Here is a 9,384-nt window from a genome sequence, read left to right on the forward strand (position 1 = left end):
AGAGAGAGAGAGAGAGAGAGAGAGAGAGAGAGAGAGAGAGAGAGAAATTTGACATAATTGTTTAGCCTAGAACAGGTGAGGTACAGCAAAAGTAATGACCACTGTGATGAGGCTTCTCCAGAGAAACTCTGGTCCTAAGTGAGGGATTGGGGAGTGTTTGAAGTGGGAAGCTATGTGCCCTGGATGAATTTTTAATGGATGCTTTTTACTGTCTGAGTGTCTCTGGCAGTGCTAGTGCGATTTGTCATCGTTCTAGAGCTGCAGTCAGTCTGCCTGTGTCCTCGCTGCTGTGAAGCACGGATGGCGAGAGCATCTATAGGCGCTTGTGTTTGTGTGCAGGAAAAGGGGGGGGGGGGGGGACTAAGGGAGCAGCACAGGTCATGAGGCGGATGGAGCTCCCCCAGGGCTGGATATGGGCAGCTGGAGGCTTTGCTCCCTCCACTGAATACATCATTTCACAGACACACAGAAAGCTTCTCTCTGCTGGCATCCGAGGCCCCCTCAGGACCTGTTTGCTAGTCGTCGTACTCGATAACATACAGGATGGGGCAAGAACCGGACTGGTGCATGCAGTGCAGGGCTTGGACATCAATCAAATCTTATCATTGCAGCCTGGGAATAAAACTATAACAATTAAAGATAGTGTAAACAACACACACATACATAATTGTGTTCTTTTTGGATTATACATTACTGCTATGGCATGTATGGCAAAACAACCCCTAACTACCTGGGTTGAAAATTATAATTTCAGGAAAAAAAAAAAAACAGCCATGCGAAAGCTGCTGGAGTATGCAAAAAGTCTGTCACATCACCTCCAAATGGAAGTGACTGAGCTAGAGGGTGATGTGACCTCAGTGCAGTGTCCTTTCCTGGGGAATGTGCGTCTGAGGTAGCGGTCTGGTTCATATGTGTGCATGTGTGTGTGTGTGTGTCTACATTTGTTTGCCTGCATCATAGAACATGTGTGCATGAATCGAGAGCCAGCTAGGTTAAAAGTCATCATCCCCCTGCAGCTGTAGGTCAACAGCCCCTTGCATTTGGGGTTGTGTGGCCACTTGACACAGACATGGAAGCTGTGGGGACTACAGTGCCACCTCTGGTTTCAGCATGGCTCTTGGTTAACCTAAAGCCTTCCACTTTATCTGGTCCGTATTCTTTTTTTGCTTAAAAAAGTCTATTGTAAATTGTGTGCAATCTACGTATAGTTTCACATATTGTCACATTGTGTTTTTAATGTTTTTTGCGGCTTTGCTGCATTACAAACATCGTCTTGATCTGACCTGAACTGAACTATTTCAGTCATCAGCCTTCATTCATGACAACTCAGAGGTTCAGAAACGTTACGAACATGAGCTTAAGTGAACACAGGAAAACAGAATCCAGCCTGAAAACGGGCAGTGGAATCCCAACAGAGTGCCAACAGAGTGCCTGTGGGCTCTAACGTCCTTCCTCTACCTATCCTTTGCAAGTCCTGTGGATCTAAAAACTGGCGTCATGCAGCCGATAAACAAATGTGGATCAAAACTAAGCCGAGGGCCGCTAGATCCCGGCTAGGAGCTTCCAGCTACAGACACAAAATCTCACACGGGGATGTCAGCATCCTAAAGACCGGGGTCAGTCAAGGAGACTGGTGTAGGCTGAGAGACAGGACAACACATGCCAGGCCGCCCAGGTCAGAGAGGTGGTACCTGAGAGATGTCCATCACTGCATCACAGCTGAGAGGTCGGGCAGAGGTCAGGTCATTGAAGCCCAGAAGAGTAGAGATGATACCGTTCTGATCAATCCTGCGAATCATGGTCCCATCCACAAAGAAGATGACACCGTACTTATCCACCGTAATGCCTGCAAATAAAAAGTCGCCCAATGGACAGGAGAGGGAAATATCCATCGGTTATTTTGTTTATCTGCAACTTAATGTGCGGAGAGAGCACCACTAAATGACAATTAAGCGCTATTCACTGCAATAAAAATTAAAGACTAATCACGGCAATGAAAGCTAATGCGAGGATTGATTTTCCAAAAAATCAATAGTGGAGAACAATAGACACATCAAACAGATGATGAGTGCTGTATGTATTGATTCAATTACAACAAAAAATGTCATCAATGTAGTCTCTTTCTCTCATGCTCTCTCAGCCTGAAACAACAATGAGGCGGAGAATACTAACCTCAGCCAGGCACATCTCCGTATTTTTCTATCACTTCAGGGTCTGTCAGACAATATTCAAGCAGCTATGCACATCTAGTCACGACAGTTATGGCAAAATGTTCTATTTTCAATGCAAACCTGGAATATACTGTAGCCTTCATGCTAAACCTTTTTTTTGTGGGACTTGAGTGTTATTTCAGAGCATATGAATCACAATGTCATCCTGATGGAGGACAACAAGTAAGCATGTGATCTAGTGACTAATGCATCATCCAGATATGGAAACAAGAAGAAGACAAAGAACACCCCAGGAAACAAAAGGAAAAGCATGCTATAAATAAATGTAGTTTTAAATAACTGAGCGAGTGAGCTATATGTACGCATAGTTAGTGATAGAGGTTAGATAAGACCATTTAAAGCATGAAAACTATTATTATATAGCATTGATCTAACCCCTGGGACTAATGTCATTAACTATCAAGCTTGAAAAGAAAAAAAAAAAACCCAAACTGACTTGGTACTGCACATTACATTGATCATAACAACCTCCATTCAATACCTCTGGGGTTGGTGAGAGTGGCCTCAACGGCCTTTCCTCCATCCCCGCAGCGAGCGTCATCGTATGGGAGACACTGGTCGCCGGTGCCCGCCACCAGCTCTAGATTCTTGGCCACGTCTTTCACAGCATTCATGGATTTCACCTTGAACACCTTCCTGCTGCTGGTGTCCGAAAGGTACACGGCACCGTTCACCGGACTGGTGGCCAGGTAGTACTTATGAGCAGGGCTGTTGCTGAGAGAAGGGAAAAAGGAGAGGAAGAAGCCCAAGTCAATAAAACTGGAAGGGCTACGGCGCGTTCAAATAAGAAACATTGTTTAATACAATTAAAATGGATTCAAAGCCATTTAGAGAGTCAATTGGGCACAATTACAGTTTAAACCATGGACACGGAAAAAGAATAATGGAATGAGATTAAACATGGCAAAATAGAATGAGATTAAACATGACATAATAGTGGAGCTTATAACTCATCTACAATACAGTCAGCTTAGTTAGAAATCCCTGGTGTCAAAAGAGAGTGGAAACTCCACTCGTCTCTATAAATGTGTTAGATACACAGCAGTCGTGTGTGAAAATACTGTCCATGTATAGATATAGATGTCTCGTTTCTTTTAGAGTATTGAAACAACAGCAACGATGGAGGGGATGCAGAGTTGGGAAGACAAAGAGAAATGAGGGTCTACTCAGTCATTGGATCAGACAGAAATCCTAATCACTCCCTCATCCCTGACCCATGAAATCTTTGCAATATTATCTGTCTATACCGTAGCTTAACTGTTGCTTATAGAGGTACAAACTAGTGAGTTTTCTTGTTCCCCTGGGACTTCTTTAGAGAAACCCAAATACATAGCTGAAGCAATTCCACACATATGTGTCCATCAGGCACAGCGCAGTAAAAAGATATCCTATTAAACTACCAACCAAGTCAGGAAAGCAATCCTTCATATCCACAGGAGGTGGCCCAACCTGACAGATAGACAAAAGAGCCAAATATAACCAATCCTGCTGTGGCACGACGCAGGCAATCTATTGGCACACTCAAGTCAGGATATAGGTGTCAGAAAACACAGAAAACAAAGATGACTGTCGGTAGACAAATCCATAGTAGTACAAATGAAGTGGCAGGGAGGACTGTTTCCATTAGGAATCTGCTCCTGTATATAATAAAGACATAGTAACGGAACTCGATACCTTTGAGGCGTCAACCCAAATAACCCAGTACCAAGTTACCCAGATCTACAAAACAATAATTATTTGTATGGTTTTGCCCGCAGCCAATCGCTGCACGAAATTAGCTAATCTATTATAAATTAGTGGTGTAACGGACCACTGTCGATCCGTGATCCGTACAGATCACCCCTCACGGTTCGGCACACATGTGAACCGCGGATTAATTACACAGTTTACCTTAAGCAACACAGTGTGAAATAAAGTTTTACTGACATCGTTATCCGCCAATGTTAAGTAAAATATGCGATCAGGACATTGGCATTTATGCTTTTCTAGTCGCCGATCTCTGATAATGTTACATTGTAAACAATCAATCCCTGTTGAAAATGACCGGAGGAGAGCTGGTAAAGTGGCTAATGGACAAGTTAGTTTAAACTAAATCTAAGCAGCTTATAATATGTCATTAAAACTACTAATGACAAGATTTGTTTGAATCAATGAAAGTACAATCATTTATTTCCTTATAATTTAAATTGTGTGCCTTTATGAAAAAACACTATGCATTTGTTGAACAAAGTAAAAGGATAACATTTAGAATTCTTGATGGTACACTGACTTCAGAGTGGTTGAAATGACGACGTTTGGGACGATGGCAAAAAATCCTGGAGCATTGTAGACCAGCTGCTATAATCAAACAACAAAGGGATCCGTTTCTGCCAATAAGGATCATCAATGATCTGCAATTAGTATCAGCGGCAAAAAAAAACAAGATCAGGGATCTAAAAGTTATATTTGCTCACTTTTTTCTTTTGCGCTAATCTGATCCGTGACTGATCCGTGAGTTTTATGATCCGTTGCACCACTAATATAAATAATTGAAACCATTATCAAGTAAACAAATAATTGCAGTGTTTCCCTGTCGTTGACAGGGAAACACTGCAACAAGGAATTAGTAACCAGTTTAGTGGTGTAGTGTTTAGCGTCACCTTAATGATGACCAGCGTTATCAGAGCAGGATACAGCACAGTTCTGCCAGACATGATAAGCGTTACCCGGAAACCTGTCAGCAGGGTGTCATTCAAAGTGGATTAAGACAGAATTTCAACTTTAACCTTCGGGGTTCTTTAAGGGCTTATGGCCAGCATGACAGGGCCAAAGCTTATATTTGTATAATACAACAAGAAGGAAAGACCAGTGGGTCTGTGGGATTGTCAACTCCGGTACGTAACTTTAAATGACAATTGACCTTCAATGAATCAGTGATGACAGCACACTGCAGCAAACCTCAGGCACACATGTCACAATCAGCCCACTGACCAAGTTGACTGATATGTTGGTCTACAGTACATTCCAGGTACAACTGGATGGTCTAGGGAAAAAACAAAAACAACACTGCTATTTTAGAGTAGGTCAGTATCAAGCCTCAATAACTGGATTCTACTTAGCATTCTATCTGCCATGTGCAATCGGCTGATACCTTATCAGCTCCCAGTTGCATGTAGAACAGTGTTGGTCCCCCCCATAGTGTTTGAAAGTATGAGGCGTTATTCCCTGACCTTGAGCCATGGCCACATACTCCATCTATATTCACTGACAACATCTAGTTTGTAGAAGATAATTGGATTTTGCTGCATGCTGGCGCGGCAGCGGAGGGCGCGCGGTTGGAGTGGACGGGGACATCCTTAGTAGGGGGTCAATGAACATCGCAATGAGAACAACCACCTCCCAGTATTATCGCTAGCTCACACATGAACAGGAAGGCAGCCATCCGTTTCATACGGACACATGCTGTGTTTTTCCTTCGTAAATCTCCTTTTTAATATGTAAATGTGTTAGGGGTGCTGAGAGCGAAGGGACGGAGCTTTGACATTTCTTTAGATGTGCTCTAGCAAACACGGCACGGGTCTGTATGGGTCGGTTTTAAGTTAGTGTATGTGAGCGTACTAACGTCTTGTTAGTGAACAAAGACATCCGAGATACAAAGACTGACAAAAAGATAGATGCGGAGAGACGGGAAAAGCAATAGAGAGCATCTGAGCGTTTTGTTAATGTGGCCGTTCTTGAAAATAGAGGCCAGTGACCTGCATCCCCTCGCTTTTCATCCTCAGTTTGACTACATGTTCCCCAGCTGTAGTCAAGACCCTTTGATAGAAAATCAATCAATAGCCCTTTGCCCGAGACATGGTATCTAAAGACAGCACGCAGAGATTTCCCCTTACCGCCACCTGCTAAGCCAAATGAGGTCTTTGTATCTTAAACCACTGATAAGATCCACACTGAGTTGCCATCTTTTTAGTCGCACCTAGATACATATATTAAAGCGTTATGAAACTTCTTTCCTATCGTGCTGTTGTGTTTCATTGCATGTAGCAAGATGTGCCTAACACACTGGCAATGCAATGTATGTTCTATATCCCGTTCTGAACTGTTGACTTGATTCCTTGACTACTTGACAGATGGCGATTCCAAAACCATTTTAATTAAAGGGAGACATTAAAAAGCATAATACTAGATGACTTAATACTTACATGCCTATATTGGTCAATGTTATTTGACCCCCATTATCAATCCTGTGGAAAAGTGCAGCCCTACTGAGCCAACGATAGGCTGCATTCTCTCTTTGCAATTACACACACAAATGCCCTGTTGTGAGCAAGCCACTGAATCCGGAGATTCAGTGAGATCATAAACCGCCAATAACCTACTAAATCTGCAGCTTTTTACAGCTCAAATTTAAAGATATGATCTTCAAGCTGCTCAAAAGTGCACGTCTGAAATGGGCTCAAACGGGCACTTTGACATCAAGTATGTGGGCTGTGTCCTCTTTCTATATTAATTTGAGCAAATACCATTTGGCTTACCTATGCCTGAAGTCTTTATTTCTGTTTGCCAAGAGCAGCAGAAAATGAGAGAGGAAAAGACAGGAGAGGAAATGTTAGTTGTTAGAAGATAGAATAAAAAAAAACGGCTGTTAGTGGACAGATTTATTTAAAAGAGAATCATGACAAAGAATAATTCATTATTATTACTAATTCCTTATCTACTCAAACCTCCGTCTTTGCTGACGATAACAGAGAAATTAATCTTTTCCTGGAACATCTTCTGTTAAGACCCCATTACATCCTCCTCAGCCCCTATCAGGGCCAAACTGCAGCTGTTACAGGTGGATGAGACGGGCAGGACCATCAATCCTGGGCCTGAGGGCGTTTCTGTCTATCTCAATCGACCTCAGTGGTTTACGACCTGTGTGCAAGCCCATCTGAGCTCATGGTCCTGAGTGAATGTTAGCAGGCTACTCCTCTGTTACCTGAGCTCCAGGACGCTGGTGACGTTCCCCGTGGTGAAAATCCTCCTCACATAGTTGAAGTCGCCCACATACAGACTTCCATCTGAGCCACACGCCAGAGCCACGGGGGCCAGCAGCTTGTTTCCGTCAGCAAGGCCATTACAGCTGGGGCAGGAGATGCTGCGCCTGCGCCCGTTCCCCATCACACTACCGATTACAGGAGGCTGCTGGGAGATGAAGACGTTCTCCCCGTTGCCCATGTGAAGAATTCCTGATGAGGGCACAGGAAAGAAAAGTAAGTAAAAACACCTGCAACGTGTCTAGGTTGAGCAGAGTTGACTGGGCTCTATTTCCTTAAAATTGGATGCGAGCAAAAATGCAAAGACTCGGTGGAGTTGTGGAGCGAGTGAAAACGAAAATTTCTAATTTTTGCCATTTTCGTAAACCGGAGGTGGGCTCCAACAATAGGCGGTTAAATCAGCTTCTCTTTTCTTTGAAAGCAGCAGTGTTTCCTAAAATGCCAGGAAGTGCATCCGGGCCAGTTTCTCCCAAGACAAAAACAAGAGGCTTTATTATACAATGAATATTTAGCACCAAAAATATGTTGCCAAAGGCAGATGAAGTTGGATTTACATTTTACGAGGCACTTGAAATCCTGTCAACAAACCTTTTTACAAGAAATATATTCAGGCAGTTACAATACAACTACAAACATATGAAACTAAAAACTATTACTGTTGACTGTACTTTCCACCACAGTGATAACAAAGGTTGCACCTAATTAGTCATATTGAAGCATGTTTGCATGCATGTATACGTAAATTACACTTTTGCAAATTGTTCATGCAATTCACATTACAACATTAAGTCAAGTCAATTTTATTTATGAAGCCAAAATCCCAAATCCCAAATTAGCCTCAGGGGGCTTTACACCCTCTGTCCTCTTCCACTTCAGATAAGGAAACGTTCACACAACATACATTTGATATGATTACAGGAAGATTTATTGTTTGGAGTTTTACTTGATTAAAAAATGTTGCTGCATTAAGGTAAAGGTGCTCAAGACACATCCGGCTGGATGCTGCCACTTGCAGAAATCTGCAGATAAACTTTGAATCTGTAGAGAACAGCATTCCAGACTGGTGTGTAGAGATGCATAGGGGCTATATTAATAGGTTTGCAAATTCCTCGTCAGAAGATTTAATTAATTAAGACACCCGTGCTGTGTGTGTGATAATGGGCAGTGCCGTTAACAGCCAAAGGATTAAAACGGAATGCTCGAGTTGCTGTGTTTGTTTGTAAATGGGCAACTGCTTGCTAACACGTTACTAGTGATAACTTGGTAAGCTAATGCTATTCTAGTGCCACCATGCTGCAAGACTCTCCTGGTCGCTAATTGCAGATTAAAATATATATTGAATAAAAACTTTAAAAGAGAGTGAAGTTCAACACACAGACAATAATCTGATGTGTGCACCTCTGCCAACTGAAGCCATGGAAATTGCTCTGTGTGCCCGTGTTTACAATAAGAGGTGGTCTTAGCGGATGGAAACACAAGCACAATTTCACGCCAAAATGGGGAGCAAAAAGCACTTGGCAGAAGTGGAATCTCTTGGAGCTAGAAAATTACCACACGGGCACACAATCACAAAAAAAATTGACTTGCCCCGATTAAAAATGGCAGCACGCCTGCCTCCCTGCCTCCACCAGCTTTGTGCATGAATAAAAGTAGAGCCGTATGAATACAGTCCATGTGCAGGCATTCAGGCATGCAAACCCCCCTAAACACACGCACACACACACACACACACACACACACACATTGTGTTTCCATTAGTGTTGCCAATCTACTCTTGGAAAATTATCAAATATCTTAATGTAAAGATGCTCCTGCTGCCCAATCAATGTAATCATATTTGAAATTCAGCATCTGTGTGTCTGCAGGAGTTTGTCTGCTTCTGATGGTACTTGGTGACATGAGTTCTTTGAGCAGCATAACATTTGGTGCATCAGAAAGGATCAGCCAAGCATCCCCTTCCTGGGACTTGATTTAATATTAGGGGCTGCTGCTGCTGGGAGCAGCAGACTGACAGCAATTAAATAAGGGATGATTCTAAAAATGCTGGGCATGAACAGGACATGGAGGTGCCAACTGGGGTGGTTGCATGGGGGGGGGGGGGGGGGGGGGGGGGGGGTGTATTTTTAGAGTTGGGT

At 43.0% G+C, this 9,384-nt stretch overlaps 1 protein-coding gene across 13 annotated transcripts in view; it reads right to left on the minus strand.

The window, feature by feature from the left end:
- tenm4 (teneurin transmembrane protein 4) overlaps nt 1-9,384 on the minus strand; it is a 148,916-nt gene that overhangs the window by 26,923 nt on the left and 112,609 nt on the right. For 9 of the 13 annotated variants that reach the window (XM_031863521.1, XM_031863520.1, XM_031863523.1 and 6 more), the window contains 4 exons: nt 7,192-7,441; nt 6,746-6,766; nt 2,713-2,945; nt 1,692-1,846 (listed from right to left, as the gene is read on the minus strand). In XM_031863521.1, coding sequence (XP_031719381.1) covers nt 1,692-1,846; nt 2,713-2,945; nt 6,746-6,766; nt 7,192-7,441 — 659 coding nt within the window. The remainder of the gene's footprint in view (nt 1-1,691; nt 1,847-2,712; nt 2,946-6,745; nt 6,767-7,191; nt 7,442-9,384) is intronic. The other 4 variants (XM_031863524.1, XM_031863517.1, XM_031863514.1 and 1 more) reach the window with 1 other exon arrangement.

Source organism: Anarrhichthys ocellatus, unplaced genomic scaffold (assembly GCF_004355925.1).
Source record: "Anarrhichthys ocellatus isolate YVR2014 unplaced genomic scaffold, GSC_Weel_1.0 scaffold29, whole genome shotgun sequence".
In the NCBI taxonomy this organism is placed as follows: Eukaryota; Metazoa; Chordata; class Actinopteri; order Perciformes; family Anarhichadidae; genus Anarrhichthys; species Anarrhichthys ocellatus.